General features: G+C 41.2%; 1 protein-coding gene across 2 annotated transcripts in view; it reads left to right on the forward strand.

The window, feature by feature from the left end:
• AIMP1 (aminoacyl tRNA synthetase complex interacting multifunctional protein 1) overlaps positions 1–20729 on the forward strand; it is a 64582-nt gene that overhangs the window by 31467 nt on the left and 12386 nt on the right. Inside the window, exons 2-6 of one of the 2 annotated variants that reach the window (XM_054029547.1) lie at positions 405–538; positions 4362–4475; positions 8470–8631; positions 11405–11616; positions 15560–15728. In XM_054029547.1, the coding sequence (XP_053885522.1) occupies positions 405–538; positions 4362–4475; positions 8470–8631; positions 11405–11616; positions 15560–15728 (791 nt within the window). The remainder of the gene's footprint in view (positions 1–404; positions 539–4361; positions 4476–8469; positions 8632–11404; positions 11617–15559; positions 15729–20729) is intronic. The other variant, XM_054029548.1, reaches the window with a different exon arrangement.

Consider the following 20729-nt stretch of genomic DNA (forward strand, 5'->3'; position numbering starts at 1 on the left):
TCAGTCTAAACTTATTTCCCTTATCTTTTCCCATCTTTGTTTTTAATTTGTTCCCCATTGCTCATTTATTCATTGTCTGTCTCTGGATCTGCCTTTCGTTCTGGGAAGGTAGGGGGGTTGGTGCTTTGCTGTGCAGCAGGAACATGTTTTCTACAGATGGCTGGTTGGAGTAGGGTGGCTTTTCTTCCAAAAGACTTAAATGCAGCTGGCAAACATCAGAATTTGGTTAACATTGCTTTTTGTTTGTTTGGGTTTTCATTTAGCGGGAGGGAGCCCAGCTTGCTCATTTAACAAATGTTCCTACTGCATCAGCAGTTGATTTTAGTGCTGATTCATGTGGCATAAAAATGTACAGTTAATTACATTAAGGCAATGTTCACATTATTCTCGCTTTCCTGTTTCAGGTTTTTAGCCCGTTCCTTGGTAAAGATGGCAGCCAATAATGCAGTATTGAACAGACTGGAGCAAAAGGGTGCAGAGGCGGATCAAGTAATTGAATACCTCAAACAGCAAGTTGCTCTTCTAAAGGAGAAAGCTAGTAAGAAAGTCAATGTCTTAAAGCAAATTTACTAATCAGATGGTTAATATTATACTATAATATTATATACAGGGAGCCTGCCCTGGCCCCGGTGCGCACCGCTGCCACCTTGGAGCTGCTCCAGGTAAGCGGTGCTGGGCCAGAGTCTGAACCCCTCCTGCATGCCAACTCCCTGCCCTGAGCCCACTGCCATACCCTGCACCCCTGCCGCATGCCTCACCCCTCCTGCACCCTAACTCCCTGCCCTGAGCCCCCTGCTGCACCTTGCACCCACTCCTGCACCCCAACCCCCTGCCCTGAGCCCCCTCCCTGCACCATCGCTCTGAGCCCCCTCCCACACTGTGCACCCCCTCCTGCATCCCAACCCCCTTCCCTGAGCCACCTAGTACATTCCGCACCCCTCCTGTGCCCCAACCCCTTGCCCTGAGCCCCTTCCTGCACACTGCACCCTCTCCCACACACGACACTCCCTCCTGCACCCCAACACCCTGCCCCAGCCCTACATTCAACTTCCTCACCCAGATGTGGCCCTTAGGCCAAAAAGTTTGCCCACCCCTGCTGTATAGGATTATGTGAAGCTGTCAGCAAATTCTTTGCCTGACTCTTTGATGTAAATGTTACACCACTTTCTGACAACGGAATACAAAACACTCCATATATGTAAATGTATGCCCCAGCTTGTTTCCAGAAACCAGGATTTTTATGATCTGGGTATGTGTCCTCAGTAGTCTAATATTTAGCCATATATTCTGTGTACATTCATGAAACAACTCCATTTCCATTTTTGAGTCAATCATAGTTACTACACGGCTTTTCATTCTCAACAGAGCGATACATTTCGAAGGATGAAGGTGCTCTATCATGAATATCATAGAATCACATAATATCAGGGTTGGAAGGGACCTCAGGAGGTCATTTAGTCCAACCCCCTGCTCAAAGCAGGACCAATCCCCAGACAGATTTTTGCCCCAGATGCTTAAATGGCCCCCTCAAGGATTGAACTCACAACCCTGGGTTTAGCAGGCCAATGCTCAAACCACTGAGCTATCCCTCCCCCCTGAGCTCTACTATTTTTAAACTTTATTCTTAATCGTTTTTTTTTTTCCATTTCTCTTCTTTCTACGCTGTATTTGGAAACCGCGTTTTAGTCTTGCATAATCATCTTCTGCTTATGAGCCAAACCATTATTTTCATTCATGCCTTGTTCAATTTAGCGAACACTTGACAGCTCTCAAAAATTTATTTCTATCCTACTGATAATGAAATAGTCTTGTTCATCTCGTAAAGCTTTCACAAAACTTAGTGTCTAGTCAGAATCAGAGGGCCAAAGAGACCTCTTTTGCCTTGCCATCTTTACAAAGCAAAGTCTTAATACGTGCCTCCATAATTTTTTTAAATACATTTTTAAGATATATCAACTTCAGTGCTGCCCTTCATAGTTCATTGTACACTGTCATGGTACTTATCATAGAAGAAATATCACTCCATAGATGGGAATCCGCCTTCTCTCTTACATTCATTCATCACTCTGTTTTTTAAACAAAAAAAATTAGATATGTGTGCCTACGCATTATTGCAGCACATTGGTTTAAGTTAGTCTGTTGTAATCCTGTATATGAAATTCCCACTATTTCTGCTTTGGGAGATCAACTGACATTTCTTCCTGAATGCCTCACCATCAGCTGAAATGTAACATGCCCAAAACTCAACTTCTTATCTTTCCTCCCAAGTCCTGCCTATTCTTCCATTCTCTGTCATTCTGGACAATAGCATAATTCTCCCTAGCACTCATGTCCATAAAGTGAGGGTTGTCTTTGACTTCTTTCCTCTTCTATGTACTGCGGTCAGACCATGTTAAATCCTGCCTCTTTTTCCTCTAGCACACTTCACTTCAAAAATCCATGCCACTAAAACTTTTTCCAAGTTCTTATCAGTTCACATCTTGATTATCATAACCACTTCACCAACCCTCACACATACTATTTCCAGTCCATACAAAATACAGCTGCTTAATTCATCTTCCTTACTCATGTCTCTGACGGTGTCACCTCCCCATTTGCTTTGAGTCTCTCCACTGGCTCCCTGCTGTACTGTATTAAGTTCAAGTTTCTTGGTCTGTTTAATTATTCACTCTTGTCTCTTATTGCATCGTCCTCTTCCCTTCCCTCCTCCTCTCCCCCAAACCCCCACCCCCCAGTCTCCACTCTGTAAGCAAAGAGAAAAATGGGCAGTCAAAACCCTTAAAATATTGTTCATGTTTTTTTCTATCACTCCTTTTGCGTGGGATGCCTCCCTGGCCTGTTTTGTTAGTTGTCCTCTTCAGAACCCTCCTCACTTCTGCTATGACACCTACCAAAATTCAGACAACAATTCATAATGATTGATTGGTTCTAGGGAAAAAATGCAAAAACCTCAAAAGAAAATATCAAATACTTACACTGTACATTCTGAATAATTTAATTGCATGAACTTACTGTTACCATGTCCTCATTGTTTCCTTGTTTGTTATGCTTACTCTAGTCTTCTTTTCCTTACTATATTTTTGCAGGATCCCAATCCTGATTGGGGCCTTTTGGCCCTACCACAATCCAAATAGAAATATTGTGTTTGCCACATTTTTAATAGTTGGATTATAGCTTAGAATATAGACTGAAGGTTGCTAACATTTTTAATGAATGCATGTGGACCTTACACCTTCTAAATGCCTAAAGAGTTCCTCTTGGCATGTAATCTAAATGTTTTGCCTACAAATTTAAAATTATCACACTTGTCAACACACATTCTGCATAGCCCAAAGGGAATGCCACCACATCTTACACTGAAACATTTTGTCCTCTTTCTTATACCCCCAGCTTTTTCCTTTAGTCAGAATCAAGGGGGCTCTAAAGATTAAAATGTTCAGCCATTATTGCCAGTCTTTTCCCCTCAAAACAATTTATAACCATATCAGCATTGTTTCAGTTAGTTAAACAAAGTTACAAGGTACATTTTAAAATACAAAGAATGAATCAAATACCATTCACTCTCAAATTTAATCCCAAGGCTACCCCAGATCGACCATTCAACAAAATAGAAAGTATTATTAAATGTTAGTGCCTAATTTAATCTGTGAATCAAGTCCATTTGCATTTATTTATTATCTTTTGTTATGCTAATTTATGTAATATCTTGAATGCCTCACAATTATTAAGAATAATAGAATAAGCCTCTCAGCATTACCATTTCAGAATGGAGAGATGGAGGCACAGAGTTGAGTGACTTGCTGAAGGTCACCCGAATGCCTGTGAGCGCACTGGGAATAAAATCTTTTTTCCATTGCCTAAATAAGACTGTCCTTACTTTCACGGCAGTGTAACCTTATTGTACATTCTATAGTTAGTCTGCCAACTTCAGTGGGGTTTTTTTATTGTATATCAGGACAGAAATCTGGGTGTTTACAAATATAGGTTATGCATACAGAAAGAGAATTTTGTTGAACCTCATATAGTTGATTACAAAGTTATAGATTCAGATTGGTGCCACTGTAGGAATTTGAGAGGGGAACAAAAAGTAGCTTGATTATGATTTAGATGCAAGTCCATGAGGAAGGCATGAAAGTCGATATTTGAGAAACCACTGTCCGTGTTCATTAATAAAAAGTCAGTAACTATAATAAAATGTATGAGATCTTTTCTAATGATGATTTTTAAATATTTTAAAAATATTCCCTTTATTTGCTTTTAATTTAACTAATTTTTTTCAGATAAGTGACATTCAGCACTTAGCAAATGGATGTGTAATGACTGGAGCCTGTAGTTTCTAATGTAAATTGTGTCAACTCTAGTTCTGCAGGCATCTCTCCGAGAAGAGAAGAAGCTTCGTGTAGAAAATGCTAAACTGAAGAAAGAAATTGAGGGACTGAAACAGGAGCTGATTCAGGCAGAAATTCGGAATGGAGGTGAGAGAGAAAGGAAGGAGAACTATATCTTCACATGTGTGGGCTTAGATCCTGTCACCATCTTTGACTGCTGTTTTGATCACTTGTTTAATCCTTCCTGATTCATATCCCTGTAGTCACATCCATGGCATCTTTTTTGGCTGTTTCGGTGAAACTTTGGAATGCCATACCTCTTGGTGGTTAACCACCTCTGTAACTTAAAGTATATGAGTTCTCTTGTAAGTTGCAGAAGTGACAATTATGAAAATATGAAAAGTTTACTCTTGGTTGGGACCATGTCTTTCTATATGTCTGTACAGCGCCTGGCATGATAGGGACCTAAATTTGACTGAGGTTTCTGGGTGCTTTTACAATACACTGGAAGATGTTGGGTGACGAATGCTTTTGAAACTCTGTGTACCTCGTTTAGGAACCTCATCTGGCACTGAGCTCCTTTGAAGATCTAGCCACAGTTGAGGGTACTGAGCACTCTGGAAAAGCTGCCCCTAAATGACTTACCAAGGTTTGTCCAAGGATTTTGTGATGGAACTGAGATTAGAACGTAGCTTTTCTGAGTTTCAGCCCCATGGCTTAACAACAAAGACTTTACTATACCACCATTCCTCCTCTGTTATTGTCCCAGTCTGGATCTATCTTTTTAAGTCCGGGGCTGATATAGTCCTCACCCTTATGAAATTTTACTTTGAGAGAAAAGGAACAAAAAGAGGAAGCTGCAGTTCTCCAAATCCAGCATGAGTGTTTCATTTTCTGCAAACAAATGTTCTTGAGGAATATGTCAAAAAACAAACAAAACATTTTTAGTATATTGTTTCACAGTGCTAGTACTGGAAACCAGATAAGACACTATCCAGTAAAGCATGATTTTACTGCTTCCCATTACTGACTTGTTCCACTGTTAAATCAGCATGTGCAGTCTTCAAAAGAACCACCACTTCATAAATGCACTCCTCCTTTCACATGACTTAATTCCTTTAATATGCTAGACTATCCATTAGTCTGTTTCTTTTCCAATGGCCGAGAACCTGCAATAGTTCACCTCAGTATTCTTTTCAGATGTGGGATAGGCAGGTATGGGTAAGAGGTGTCTACTGATATTTCACAGAAATATTTTACAGAAAAATATCCCTATTACACATGAGGGACAAGCCTCTATGTATACAAAGTTTCCAGGTTGTAATTGTAATATAAAAAAAGGATAGAGAATTAATATCCTGTTTGACAAATGTTTTGGATAGACTTTACTTCTTCATTTAAGCAATTTATGTGGATGGAGAACAGAACTAAGACCTTTTTCTACTGAACAGAAGAACATGTTTTATGAGTCTATTATGTATTCACACTACAAGGAACATATAAATCAGCATGTGGAATGATGTATCTTTTAAGAATGAGAGGAACAAGAAGCCTTTCCTGTACTGGTGACCAAATGGCAAGTTTAACTGTAACTGTAGGCTACTTAGCCTGACAACAGTCCAAAGCAAAATAATGGAAAAGCTGATATGGGATCCAGGTGGTAAAGAATTCAAGGGTATTTATGCTAGGCTTGAATCTATAAACAGGGAGTAGTGGGTTAGACTAAGGAGATGATTTTACATCTGTATACGACATTGGTGAGACCAATATTGGAATACTACGTGCTTTTCAAAATGTGGACACCAGAACTGTATGTTGAAAAATTGGAGCTGGTGCAGACAAGAGCCACAAAAATGATTTGAGGTCTGGAAAAAAGGCCTTGCAGTGAAATACTTAGAGATCAATCTGTTCATTTTATTGAAAAGAAGATTGAGAGATGACTTGATTACATTGCATAAGAGCCTTCATGGGGATAAAATACTGAGTACTAAAGGACTCTTTCTCTTTACAGAGGAAGGCATAACAAGACCCAATATCTGGAAGTTTAAGCCATATTTAAAAAAATAAGGCACACATTTTTAAGTGTGGATGATTAACTACTGGCACTAATACCAGGGGAAGTGGTGAATTCTCCATCTCTTGATGTCTTCAGATCAAGACTTGGATGCCTTTTTTAAAGTTTATGCTTTAGCCAAACACAAGTTATTGGGCTCAGTACATGGGTAATTGGGTGAAATTTCCTGTGATATACAGGAGATCTGACTAGATGATCTAATGGTGTCTCTTGGCTTAAAGTCTATGAATCTAAGGAAGTGATCAACAGAATGGCTTGTGATGTCTTCTCCAAGTAAAGACCAAGGGAAATTTAACCCTTTCCTTTCATCTTGAAAGCACAGGAACTATTCATGCCATTACCTTTTTATCGAATGTGCAGTGAGTATTTACAGGACTATCTGCTGTTACTTGTGAAAAGAACATCTCATTTACTATTGATTTTTGTAGGATGAAGTAGCCCTGTTGCACTGTCTGGATAACAGGCTTACAGATTGTAGTGGTCCTGTGATGGAAAGCTGCTTTAATTTGTGGGCTGTCAGCATATTTCACTTTGCCAACCAAATAAATATTGCAAGTAACCAATCTGAGAATAATTTAAAAGTAAAGTTAAGATTCTGTCATGGTATTTTTAGTAAAAGTTAGCAACAGGTCACAGGCAATCAACAAAATTTCATGGAAGCCCAATTTGTCTTAGTTGCAAAGGCCAAAATTTGGTAACAGTAACTTTACATATCACATTACATGTAATCTCCTTTCATTTTTTCTGTCTCCCCAGTTAACTTTTTCTTCTTCTCACAGACTCTCTCCTTTGTCTCCAGCAAACATCTTTTGGGGCTTGTTAGAAGATTCTTCTTCCAGCCCTCTGTCACTGGGCGCTCTTCGTACATAGAAATGTCTAGTCTTTTTCCTCAAAGTGTTATAACAAATGTATGTGATTAAAAATCTGACTTACCGAATATATTATTTATTAAGCACAGTTCAGCCAGTGCTGTACAAGACAGAAAATAAAGACAGCTCTTGCCTAAGAAATTACCTTATAAAAAACAGACATGGAGAGGATGGGACACGTTAGGCTCCATATGACGTTTGGGAATGTCTTAAATTGTCACGTTGGTACTTACCACATATCTGTGGAGAAATGTTTTTGATGCCCCAAAACGACTTATATTTTATTGACTGAAACAATCATTGTTTCAATTCTCTCTCAGGCTCCCAATCCTGTGCTCACTTAAACCCCAAGATCATGTCTTTATCCCTCCACTTCTCCCCCACCTCAAAAATGGTTTTGGGGTTCACATTTTTTCTGTCTGTAAAAAAAGTGGTTTTGCAATCTCAATCAATCATGTATCATTTTAGCAAAACAAAAAACCAAGATACCCCTATGATTGCAAAAGTCTCCATTATATTTTGCCTCCTACAACTTGTATATTCTTCATAACACCATTTAAAAATTATAATTCTGCTATAACTACTTTTCAAATTATTTTTGTCTCCTGGTGATTTAAGCCTCGATTCTCTAAAGATTTACATTTGGGCTTAATTTTATGCACATGAGTAGCCTCACTAAAGCTAATGGAAGTAGTCACATACATAAAGTTGAGCATAGGCATAAATTTTTGCCGTGACCTTCTCATTTTCTCTTTGAGTGAGTATGTGTTTACACAAAGTTGTGTTTTGCTTTTAAGAATATACTTAAACCTCAGATGAAACGGGAATGGGGGAGGGAAGAAACAGGCAGGCATAACACTGATGAAAGCACCTCTCTTGCTTTGTTTCTATTTTTGTGTATTTTTAAAGTTATCCATTTTCTTTGAGGAAAAATATTAGGTTTCCAAATATAAAAACAATAATACAGTTATTTAATCAGAATAAATTTTGTTGTAGGCTTGTATGATGTGTGAGGTCTTTTTAGTAAAGTGACATAGCTGGATATTTGAAATAATTTTTATTTTATTTTTTCTGAAGCACTAATTTCCTATGTTGCTTTACTTTACATTTTCTTTATATTTCTGGTAAAATGCCTTGATTTCAATTACAGTTTTAAGAAAATTAAATAGCATTTTAACTTCAGTCATTTTAATTTTAGTGAAACATATCCCAATTCCATCCAGTGGAACCATTACAGCAGCTTCATTTTCGGAAGACTTACCACAGCCTACACCTGTCACATCCTCTCCTTCTGGTCCCAAAGACCAAATTAAAGGTGGAAGTGAAGAAAAGAAAAAAAAGGAGAAAGCAGAAAAAAAAGGTATTTCCATTTTTCAAATCTGTTAGGCATCTACAACAGTTAATTTGCAGACTTGCTGTTTACATTTTTATTGGAGAGGATAGAAAAGAGCAATCAGTAGAGCTACAGTAGGAAAATCCATACACATTAACTCTTAAACTCCTGGAGAAAGGAAGTATTTACAACTAATGAAAAAGTTTTTAATCAAATAGGTTTGGGGCACTTAAATTTTAAGTTGGATATTGGGCAGATTTGTGTCAGTTTGGCTGAAGTGTAGGTTGTCTCCCCTTTCAAAATAATAAATAAAATACTGAAATGTTGAGGTGGAGTCTGCCACAGCACATGAAATTAAATAACTCTCAGCTCTGAGGTTTATTGTTCAATTTTGTTTCTACCATTTATACAATGCAAGCAACAGCCCATGAACTAGCTTAGAGAAATTACCGTATATACTCGTTCATTAGCCTGTTCGTTTATAAATTGACCCCCCAAGATGGTTAGGTAAAAATAACAAAAACTGTATGACCCTTTCATAAGCCGACCCTATATTTCAGGGGTTGGCAAACTTTGGTTCCCAGCTTGTCAGGGTAAGCCGCTGGTGGGACGTTTTGTTTACTTGGAGCATCTGCAGACATGGAGCCCCTCAGCGCCCTGTGGCTGCAGTTCACCGTTCCCAGCCAAAGGGAGCTGCGGGAAGTGGAGCCGAGGGGCTCCATGCCTGCAGATGCTCCAGGTAAACAAAATGACAATGTATTAGATATTCAATTCAGTGATTCCACAGAGTTTAAAAACATCAAATTTTGGTGAAGATCCGTTTATAAGCTGACCCCCGCTCTTTGATGCGTCATTTTTTTACCAAAAATATTCTGCTTGTGAACAAGTATATATGGTACTCAGTAAGAAGTAGTAATGTAATATAGCACTAAAGGGTAGAACCCAATGTAGTTTGACTGTTTCTTCTGCTTCTTTTCGGAAAACACTCTCAACCATTGAGCTTCAGCAACCTATTTAAATCCATCCATATCAACACTAGTGGTATTATTGTTTGGGTATGGGGGAGTACAGTGAAATCAGCTAGGCAAATAACATTTGTAGAAATTAACACTGCGTGTTGGGACTTTAAATATTTTACCCGAATATATTTGACTCCATTTGATATTTATTAGCTGCCTCTAGTAACCTTCCTGTAAGAGTATTTAATGAAGAGAATAATTTGAGAAAGAGTAATAAATATAATTATAAAATACTGATTACATTTCCACGAAGGTCTGTTTGGCAATTCAATGCATGATTAGGAAGGGTCAATTTATGAATAGTACAATTCACCGTTGATGGACATGGATTTATTTCTGGCCCATCTTCAGAATTTTGACATCCCTATGGCAGTAAAGGGACCGAAACTGCATTTGGTTCTGTAGGTGGGTATAATCATTTTCCTTGTCTTCAGTATGTAAGACTTTTGACACAGACTAGGCTATCATTGGGATTCATAAAGTTTGAAGTAGAGACCAGATGGCATCTCTAAAGCAATAAAGTGATGCACAATTTAGAGCATCTTTTAGTGGGATCTAGTGGTTACAGGGTTAATAAAGAATTTTTTATGTTATCTTTGAAAGTTGCCACTTTGCACAGGCACAGTCCTGTACTGGAACATTTTATGAACAGAAACGTATAGAAAGTTATTTACTTAAATTACAAGTGAAAAGAGAGGTGCTTCGTTGTCCCTTTTTTTCCTTCCTGAAGATGATGTTTCATCTTTTGACTTTACATATCATGGTAGAAATGTTAGAAAGATCCAGCTTCTTTAGATGAAAATTCTAGCATCTGGAATACACATGTCTTAATTAAGATGCTACTCCCATGGATTGTAATTCAGTAAACCAAATGTGAACGTCTCATCTTCAAACCAGCAGACGTATTCTTATGTACAAACACATTTATTACAGCCCTGAGAGTTTACAAAATGTGAGCTGTTAATTTAAAAAAGAGAAGAATATCTGTATGAGTCCTAATATGAGCCAATTCTTAAATCAATATGAGTAACAGCTATGAATCAATTGAAACCTAAGATGCCTTTTTGATAATTTCCTGTCAAACACATGTATTGATTCTTCTTTCTGCATATGGCAAACATTTGGACAGGTCAGCAATTCAGATTTTTTTTTTAAGATAAAGGATGCAATACCTTAAACCAGCTTTCCAGCAATAATTTGATGAGAAGTGATTAAAATATCTTTGTATTGGTGCAAGAGAAATATCAATTTATTTTATCAATATACAACATTCTTGGAGGCTTTATTTATTTTTTTAAGGCCAAGAAGACTATAGGACTCTAGCATCACTTTTTTTAGTAGGTATCGTACTTGGTTTCCGTTTTGCTGGTGAATTACCAGTACTAAGTTTGCTGCTGCTGCTATGACTACTTGCAGATCATACATAACACTGTGTTTTCATACAAAATAGCCACAGTTAAAATCCAGATGACTTTTAACTTAAAAAATAAAATATACAGTCATTTTGTTTGTAATGTTAAGTTTTAATCTTTATGGGAAATAGTAACCAGTGATTGTAGTTTAGGTCTAAGAATGATATGATTTGAAATAATGGGTGCAGGTAGGAAGTTACGTCTTTCCTTTGTTTCCTTCTTTCAGAACACAGGTATCTAGAGGTGATACTAAATGAACTGATGATATACCTTGCACTGAAATTGTAGTTTCTCTTGTCCATACAAGTTGGTATATATGTATACATTTTAGGGAGTTATTACTGCATCTAATTAAACTCACTACTACAGGAGAGAAGAGGGAGAGGAAGCAGCTGCCAGCAGCTGGGAGTGATGAATCCAGACCTATGGATGTTTCTCGTCTGGACCTTCGTGTCGGTTGTATCATCACTGCAAAAAATCACCCTGATGCGGATACTCTATATGTCGAGGAGGTGGATGTTGGAGAAGCAAACCCAAGAACTGTTGTCAGTGGCTTAGTAAAGCATGTTCCTCTAGAACAGGTACAAATGAAATTACTTTCATACAGTATTTGGCTGCGTAATGTATACTGTCTTAGTCCCAAAGAATCCTGGCTAATGCTAATTCTGTTAAAGTGACTCCTGGTTCATAGCAAAGACATGTTCTTCAACAGCAGCCTTAATCTTTATTTTGTTTATTTAAAATAATATTTTAACAATGGAAGGGCAGATTTTAAACTAGATGAGAAGCTGTACTTGTGCAGCTGTAAGTACTCTTGCTGTTACAAACTTTCTCGCTTTTAAAAGACGTCAGTCTCATTGAAAATGTTTGAAAGGAAATTTTGATATTTCATTCAAGCGGCTAGTGTAGGGGAATAATATAGATGGGCACATAATGCCATAAGTAAATGGTTCAGGATTGATGGATCCCTTCCAATTCTAACTTTTATGAATCTGTGATGATTATTTTTTAATTTTTTCCATATTTTTCCTTTATTTTTATTCCTTATTTTGTTTAAATTATCATATCAGTGTTTAAAATGCATATTTATCCTAAATACAAATGTGTTAATGAGATTAAAATTTCTAGTCTCATATGTCTTATTTTGCTCCATAAAATAATTTGTGTGTTTATAAGCAGTTATATTAGAAAAATGCTGACCTTTTTGGTTTTTCAGATGTTTTTATATGATCACATAAGCTTTTGGTCATATACTGCTGTTTATTTTAGTCTTTGGATCTAAAGCTGCTTAATTATTATCATACAGTTCCTACTAGGGAGAGGTCCAAGATTTAAAACCTGTGTCCAAATCTGAACTTTTTTAACCTTGAGGTATTGTAGAGGGATAGTTTGAATCCCAGATTCTGGATTTGTCTGGTATAGAGATATTGGTCACCAATTTCCCATCTTCAAAGATTTCCTGGGTATTTGGATCTGAGGTTTTGTTTTGGGCCATCTAAACTATATACCAGACACACTGACATTTAAAATAATTGGATCTTTTTCCAAAACTCACTTTTTATATTAGAACTGGAAACATCTAGCAAACACTTTAAATAACTTTAAAATATTCCTTTAAGTACTGTAAAAGCAAATATAATGGTAATGCTCCCTTTCAAATACTGTTTCTGATGTTGTAGTGAAGAAGTAATGTGTTTTTTAAAAGTCTATACAAAGATATTTTCCAAGTTCTTCTGTCATACCTGTAACATTCCATGTTTCATTTAAGTATAAGCTGCATAAACAACACACATGTACATGTTTAAAAAATGTGTGTTAGGCATCTTGAAGCCCTGAGATGTTAACTCAGGGGTCGGCAACCTTTCAGAAATGGTGTGCCGAGTCTTCATTTATTCACTCTAATTTAAGGTTTTGCGTGCCAGTAATACATTTTAACCTTTTTAGAAGGTCTCTTTCTATGTCTATAATATATAACTAAACTATTGTCATATGTAAAGTAAATAAGGTTTCAAAATGTTTAAGAAGCTTCATTTAAAATTAAATTAAAATGCAGAGCCGCCCCTGACTGGTGGCCAGGACCCAGGCAGTGTGAATGCCACTGAAAATCAGCTTGCGTGCCGCCTTCAGCACGCGTGCCATAGGTTGCCTACCCCTGTGTTTACTGGAATGAGAGGCACATAAAACAATCATCTTCTTGTGTGTATCCAGAAAATGTTTAGTTTTGTTAATGTCTTCATGCCCATTCTTTAAAGTTTCCTCTGAATCATCATCACATGTGGTACAATATAAGAAAATAATATAATGAGAAACATTTGGAAAAGTAGAGACTTAGCCAGTCAGAAAAGGATACTAGTTTGACTTTACTGGAAACATTAATGGAAGAAAACCATCTGGATATTTAAAGTTTACAAGTGCATACATCCTATTCTAACCTGTACCGTTGTACCTAGAAACATTATTCATGAACTCTTCAGAATATAAATAATATTAAAGCTCTCTGATCACCCACCACAGCCACTGAGAGGGTGTCTGAAGAAGGTAATTCAAAACCCTTCCCATTTCCATTTTGTTTCAATCTAAATGTGGCTATACACATCCACAACATATTTCCATTTGTTTCTGAACTGTCACCTTCAGTGTTAAAGGCTATACTGTCTATTCCAGGATAGTTTTTGTAATCAGTCAAAACCAAGTATGAATAAAGATAGGGTTACCATACGTCCGGATTTTCCCGGACATGTCCGGCTTTTGGGGGCTCAAATCCCCGTCCGGGGGGAAATCCCCAAAAGCCGGGCATGTCCAGGAAAATCTGGAGGGAGGGCTCGGCTGGGGCCTCTTTGGCCGGGGCCGGTGCGGGGCCGGGCCGCCGGGGGGGTGCGCAGGGCCGCAGGGCCGGGCCGGGGGGGGTGCGCGGGGCCGCGGGGCTGGGCCGGGGGGCCTGGGGGTGCGCCGGGCCGCTGGGGGCCGGCAGTGCTGGGCGGGCCGGGGGTGGTCGGCCGGGGCCGGCACCCCAGGGCCCGAGCCGACCCAGGCTGGAGCCGCCGGGGGGGCCAGCCTGGGCCGCACCTCTTCCCCCCACACCCCCCCTTACCTGCTTCAGGCTTCCCGCGAATTAAATGTTCGCGGGAAGCAGGGGAGGGGGCGGAGACTTTGGGGAGGGGGCGGAGCTGGGGGCGGGGCCGGGGCCCTGTGGAGTGTCCTCCATTTGGAGGCACAAAATATGGTAACCCTAATAAAGATCACAAAACTATTGCAATGTCCCTTTTATTCTGTACATCTGTCTATCTCTATTTATGTAGCATTCAGCACCAGGCTATCTCAGATATTTGCATTTCAGAAATTTAAAACAAAATAGAACCACTGACATTTACATCATCATATGTTTTGGGGGATTTACTTTCAATGGCTTAAAATATACAACTAATGTACTGTATGTACCCAGTAGATATAGAATATCAAGAATATATTTAAATTGTATGTTTTCCATTATTCCTTCTTGTTTTCAGAGATTTGTATCTTTATGCTAAGAAAAATTGCTTTTTTTTTTAATTTTCTGTCTAAATACTCAGAATGTTGCACATGTGTAAATTTTTATTAAATTCAAAAGTAGTCACGTGCTGTTGCTTTAAAAAGTTATGGGTTAATATACAAAGATCTCAACCTGAGAACAATTTTTTGTGGGATAGGGCAAATTTGAAGACATTTTGGTTTTATTTAAAAATGTTCTGCTTCAGTTTTATTCAACTTAAAACATTTTGGGGGGGGGGCAAAATATTCTCTAATGGGGTCTGGTTGCAGTGCTTATTCTCATTATTATTTATTAGTTCAGAAAAACACAAGGGTTTGTTTTAAATGAGCAAATTGCTGTGTGCAGTACATCCCGCCATTTTCATTTGCTCAAAAAATTTCTATTGTCTTTGGTATTTGGGCTGAATAGGAATGTATGGCACAGCTGTAATCTGCATCCTGAAATTTAAACCACCTAAACATTTTTGTTATACATTTTTTCTTTTTTATATACTAACTTTAATTTGTAGTAGATTTTGTTCGGTTTTTTTTGTTTGTTTTTTTTTTTAAGGAAATTCCTCTGCTAAGAGCACTGTACTAAAGATGGCCTAAAGTTGTGACCCAAAACAACAAAAGCATATCAAACGAGTAAAATATGTATTATCTAATATTTTGGCACATCAAGGCTCAACCTTAGAGACTTTCTTCTTGTACCTTGTTGTGTTTAGATGCTGGAGGACAGCCTGGAACATTTCATCCTTAATTGGCTGTTTCCTGGCTTTTAATGACTAATAGCCTAAAAAGGATTAAAGAATGGTAATTATTTCTGGTGTGGTGGTGTTAGCATAGTTACATGTACACAAGCAATATGCAGCCTACTGTGTACATGCATATTACATGTATTAAGCTTTCTCTCTCATAATCCTCTTTTTTTCTATAATATAATAACTCCCAAAACCCTAACTCAATTTCCTTACAATTTTTTTTTTTAATGAATGTCTATTCTTTTTTGTGCAGATGCAGAACCGGATGGTAGTATTACTCTGTAACCTGAAGCCTGCAAAGATGAGGGGAGTGGTATCTCAAGCAATGGTGATGTGTGCCAGCTCACCAGAGAAGGTGGAGATCCTTGATCCCCCCAGTGGGGCTGTTCCTGGAGAAAGAATCACTTTTGAAGTTTTTCCTGGTAAGCAATAAGTATTATTGGGGAAATGGGGAAAAATGCATAGCCAGGAACTTGCATATCAGTGTCCTAGTGTTCTTCTTCGAGAGATGTCCCTGTGGGTGCTCCACTACAGGTGTTGGTGCGTCCCTGCGCCTTCACCCGGAGATTTTTGCAGCAGTACTCATAGCGGCCACGCATGCTCAGAATCTGCCCCCCCGCTGTGACTCTAGGGTAATAGAACGCATGCGTGGCCGGTCTCCTCAGTTCCTTCTCAACCGTCCCCGGCCTGAGACGGAGCTCAGCAGACTCATTAGAGAATCCTTCACTATTGCCTTAATTATCCTTTAGAAACCAGTTTTTTCTGTCAGTTTTCTCTGTTAAAATAGTTACTTACCCAGTTTATCTTAAAAAAAAAAAAAAAAAAAAAAATTTCCTGTCAGCCGCGGCTATGCCAGGCTCCACCGGTTTCAAGCGCTGTGCTATTTGTAAGGAAGCTATCCCGTCATCAGACGGGCACTCAAAGTGTATAAAATGTTTGGGGGAAGCTCACATTCCCCAAAAATGTGCCCACTGCTGTAAACTCAGCTCCAGGGCACGGAAAGACAGGGAGCTTAAACTCAAACTGCTCCTGCTTCAAAAATCTATCGGGTCAGTTTCAGACCCAGGCATTGAAGCCGGCTCCGCTACCCGACACAGCCCCCCCCCCCCCCTCAAAAAAGCTCAAGAAGTCTACGAAAAAGGGGCACCTTTCCTCACCGAGCAAGACTATGAGGCATAAAGTTTCTCCAGGCAGATCAACGATCTCTCTGCCTGTGATTCCTCGCCTCAGCAATTTTCACGAGCCAGGCTCCTCCGGAACAGCGCAAAAGCCGCCTGAGGCTTCAACGCCGCCGAGAAGCTCCGGTGCCGAGGCATCAGGCTTCCAGTTGCCTGCCTCAGGGACGGCACCGTTCGGCACCGCGAATGAGACGGTGCCGACATTCTACAGCACGCCTCACCCGAGGCAGCCCGACATTTCTCGCCCGGCACCGACCGCGGCACCGACGCCTGCGGGGCATTCTGACACACAGATCACAGCCAGAAGCCCCGATCGCAGGAATGCTCTTGTGCAGCAGCCTCTGTCGGCTCAGCTTTCATCTCCCGCAGGAGCTGCTTTCACTCATTTTACCCAGACAGCTGATCTGCTAGTATCACCTACCTTGCAGTCTCCGCTCATGAATGCATATTCTGTTTCGATGCCTGAGTCAGGATCTGAGCAGTTTTCCTCCAGTGAGGAGGAAGCAGATCCACAGGGAGTTTTTTCCCCATATCATGACTCCCAGCCCCGGACCCAGAGCAATAAGGGCTATGGAAATACTACCTCATCCCACTCTCAGGACCCTGCCCCTTGGGGGATGAACCCCTGGATGGCACCACCTATGCCCTACCCGCCACCATGGCAATACTGGACACCATGGACATCATACCCTCGGGAACACATGCCCCGTGGCCATTCGACCAGGCGCAACACTGATCCAGTGCCGTCTCCTAATGCATATGCTAGTGACACGAGACGCCTGGCAACACAGCCACGTTCCCAGGATAAACCTAGCCCTTCTCCTGGTCCAACAGATCCGGAGTTAGCACCGGAGGAAGCATTACTTCCCCTTCCTCCCACTCCCTCTGATGAATATACAAAATTCCAGGACCTCTTTAAGAGAGTTGCTAGTGACCTGAACATTAACTTGGAAGTGGTTCCCGAACAACAGCATGAGCTAACGAACATCCTACAGCCCCCTTCTTCCTCCAGAGTGGCACTTCCAATTAACGCAGCCCTTTTAGAACCCGCTAAGTCCATCTGGCAGACTCCAGCGACAAGCCTACCTACCTGCAAGCAAGCGGACAAGAAGTATTTTATTTCTCCAAAGGACTCTGAATTCCTTTTTACCCACCCAGCACCAAACTCATTGGTAGTGGACGCTGCGAACCAGAGGGCCAGACAACAGTATTCTCGTTCTGCCCCACCTAACAAGGATAGCAAACGACTGGACCTGTTTGGTCGCAAGGTCTATGCATCCTCCACCCTCCAATTTCGCATAGCTAATTATACTGCAGTCCTGGCAAAATACGACCATAAAAACTATAATAAGTTAATGGACTTTATTGATGACATTCCAGAACAAAGAAAACAACAGTTCAGAGCTATAGTTTCTGAGGGCCAAGCCATTTCACGCACCGCTCTCCAAGCAGCCCTCGATGTAGCCAACACAGCGGCAAGATCTACCGCTACAGCGATAGTCATGCGACGGGGCTCATGGCTCTCCTCTTCCTTTTTTCCTCACGAAGTTCAGAACACAATTGAAGATCTTCCCTTCGACGGTGACAAACTCTTTGCTGCTAACACGAATAAAGTGCTTCATTCAATGAAAGACTCCAGAACAACCCTCCGGTCTTTAGGTCTCCAGACACCTACGGCAAGAAGACGACAATATCGATACCAACCATACCACCGGCCACGTTATCCCGCATTTACACAACCTTCCCATAGACCGCAGGAACAGCAACAGCCGCAACGTCCACGACCAAGATTCCAGCGACGTCGCCCAAACTCTACAGGGGCGCCTCAACCCCCACCAGCTAATAGGCAGATTTGAAAACTTGGTCGAGGGTTTAGAAAGCAATGCCCTCACTTCAGCCGGCACACCAATCTTTGGACACCGCCTACGACCTTTTTTCCAACAATGGAGGAAGATTACCTCCGACAAGTGGGTCTTAGAGGTAGTTACAATTGGATACGTCATCCCCTTCCTCTCCTTACCTCCCACCCACCCACCCTCCCCGTCCCTCTTCAGGGACCCTTCTCACGAGCAGCTACTCCTCCAAGAGGTGCAACATCTCCTTCATCTGGGAGCAGTAGAAATCGTGCCAGAGCGACACAGAGGGAAGGGTTTTTACTCCCATTATTTCTTAACGGAGAAGAAAAATGGGGGATGGCGACCAATCCTCGATCTCAGGCGGCTCAACAGATTCATCAAAAAGCAAAAGTTCAAGATGGTGACCCTCAATACCATAATCCCAGCGCTGGAGCAGGGCGACTGGTTTTCTGCCCTCGACCTACAAGATGCCTATTTCCACGTCACTATACATCTGGCCCACAGACGTTTCCTCCAATTTACCCTTGGTTACACACATTTCCAATACAGGGTACTCCCCTTCGGACTATCTACAGCCCCCCGTGCTTTTTCCAAACTTCTAGCTGTAGTCACTGCTCACCTCAGGAGACAAGGGGTAATAATATTTCCGTACCTCGACGATTGCCTCCTCAAAGCTTCAACATTCGACGAGGCGCTCCGGTTCACACGACTCACAGTCGAGTGCTTTCTTTCTCTCGGCCTACAAATAAACAAAGACAAATCCACATTACGCCCCACCCAGCACCTTCAGTTCATAGGCGCAGACCTCGACTCTCGGACCGGGCTAGCATCGCTCCCACCCGATCGCTACAATTCCATAAAACAACTGACCACAACTATTCGCAACAGCCCTCAGGTAACTGCCCGAGACTGCCTGCAACTACTAGGTCACATGGCCTCGTGCACTTTTGTCGTCCAGAATGCACGCCTACACATGAGGTGCTTCCAAGCGTTGCTGGCAACGGTTTACAAACCGAATATGCATTCTTTAAACAAGACTCTCTCCCTGCCTACTCCAGTCAAAGACTCGCTACGTTGGTGGACCGTCCACTCCAACCTTTGTTCTGGAGTCCCGTTTCTTCAACAGGCTCCATCACGCATTCTGACCACCGATGCATCTATGACAGGGTGGGGTGCACATATGTCTCATCACACAGTACAGGGACTATGGTCACCAACCGAGACCTCCCTGCACATAAATGTACTAGAACTTCGAGCCATTCGCAACGCGTGCCATCACTTCCTGCCACTAATCAAACATCATCACGTACGCATAATGACGGACAACATTGCTTGCATGTTTTACGTAAACAGGCAGGGCGGAGCTCGTTCCCATTCGCTGTGCACAGAGGCTATGAAGCTCTGGAATTGGTGCATTGTGAACAACATCCGGGTATCAGCTGCTTATCTTCCCGGAATCATGAACACCACAGCGGACGAACTGAGCAGACGCTTCCCATGGGACCACGAGTGGGAGATAGACGAGAAAACCATTCACAACGTATTCAGCATCTGGGGTTACCCAACAATAGACCTCTTTGCAACTGCAAAGAACAAGAAATGTCTCAATTTCTGCTCCAGAGCAGGACTGGGCAAACATTCCCTGGGGGACGCATTCATGATCTCATGGCACCGAAACCTATTCTATGCGTTTCCCCCGATACCAGTTCTCAACAGGGTTCTGATAAAAATACGAACGGATCGAGCCAAGGTGATCCTCATTGCCCCATCGTGGCCCAGACAACCATGGTTTCCCTTCCTCACCAGAATGTCAATCCAACCACCAATCTCCCTGCCGCTTATTCCGAACCTTCTATCTCAGCAGCACGGTCGTTTTCTCCACCCCAACCTGTCCATGCTTCACCTCAAGGCCTGGTTCCTACGTGGTTCTCCCAACGCGAATTAGATTGCTCCGAACAAGTTCAGGAGGTGCTCCTACATAGCAGAACGCAAGCTACTCGCAAGACCTATCTTCAAAAGTGGAAACGATTCACACATTGGTGTTCTGCCAAACATCTTTCTCCTACCTCGGTACCTCTTCCGTTTATATTGGACTATCTCTTGGGCCTTAAGCGATCCGGCCTTTCTTTCAGCTCCATCAGGGTCCATTTAGCTGCTATTACGACTTTCCACGACAAAATTGATGATACGTCTGTCTTTGCTCACGCTACTACGAAGCGTTTCCTCAAGGGCCTACAAACCTTATATCCAGACATTAAACAACCGACCACCCCCTGGGACCTTCATCTGGTACTGTCTGCCCTAACTCAGCAACCCTTCGAACCCCTAGCCACGTGCTCCCTTTTACACCTCTCCATGAAAACAGCGTTTCTAGTGGCAATTACTTCTG

The sequence above is a fragment of the Malaclemys terrapin genome, chromosome 5, assembly GCF_027887155.1.
Source record: "Malaclemys terrapin pileata isolate rMalTer1 chromosome 5, rMalTer1.hap1, whole genome shotgun sequence".
In the NCBI taxonomy this organism is placed as follows: Eukaryota; Metazoa; Chordata; order Testudines; family Emydidae; genus Malaclemys; species Malaclemys terrapin.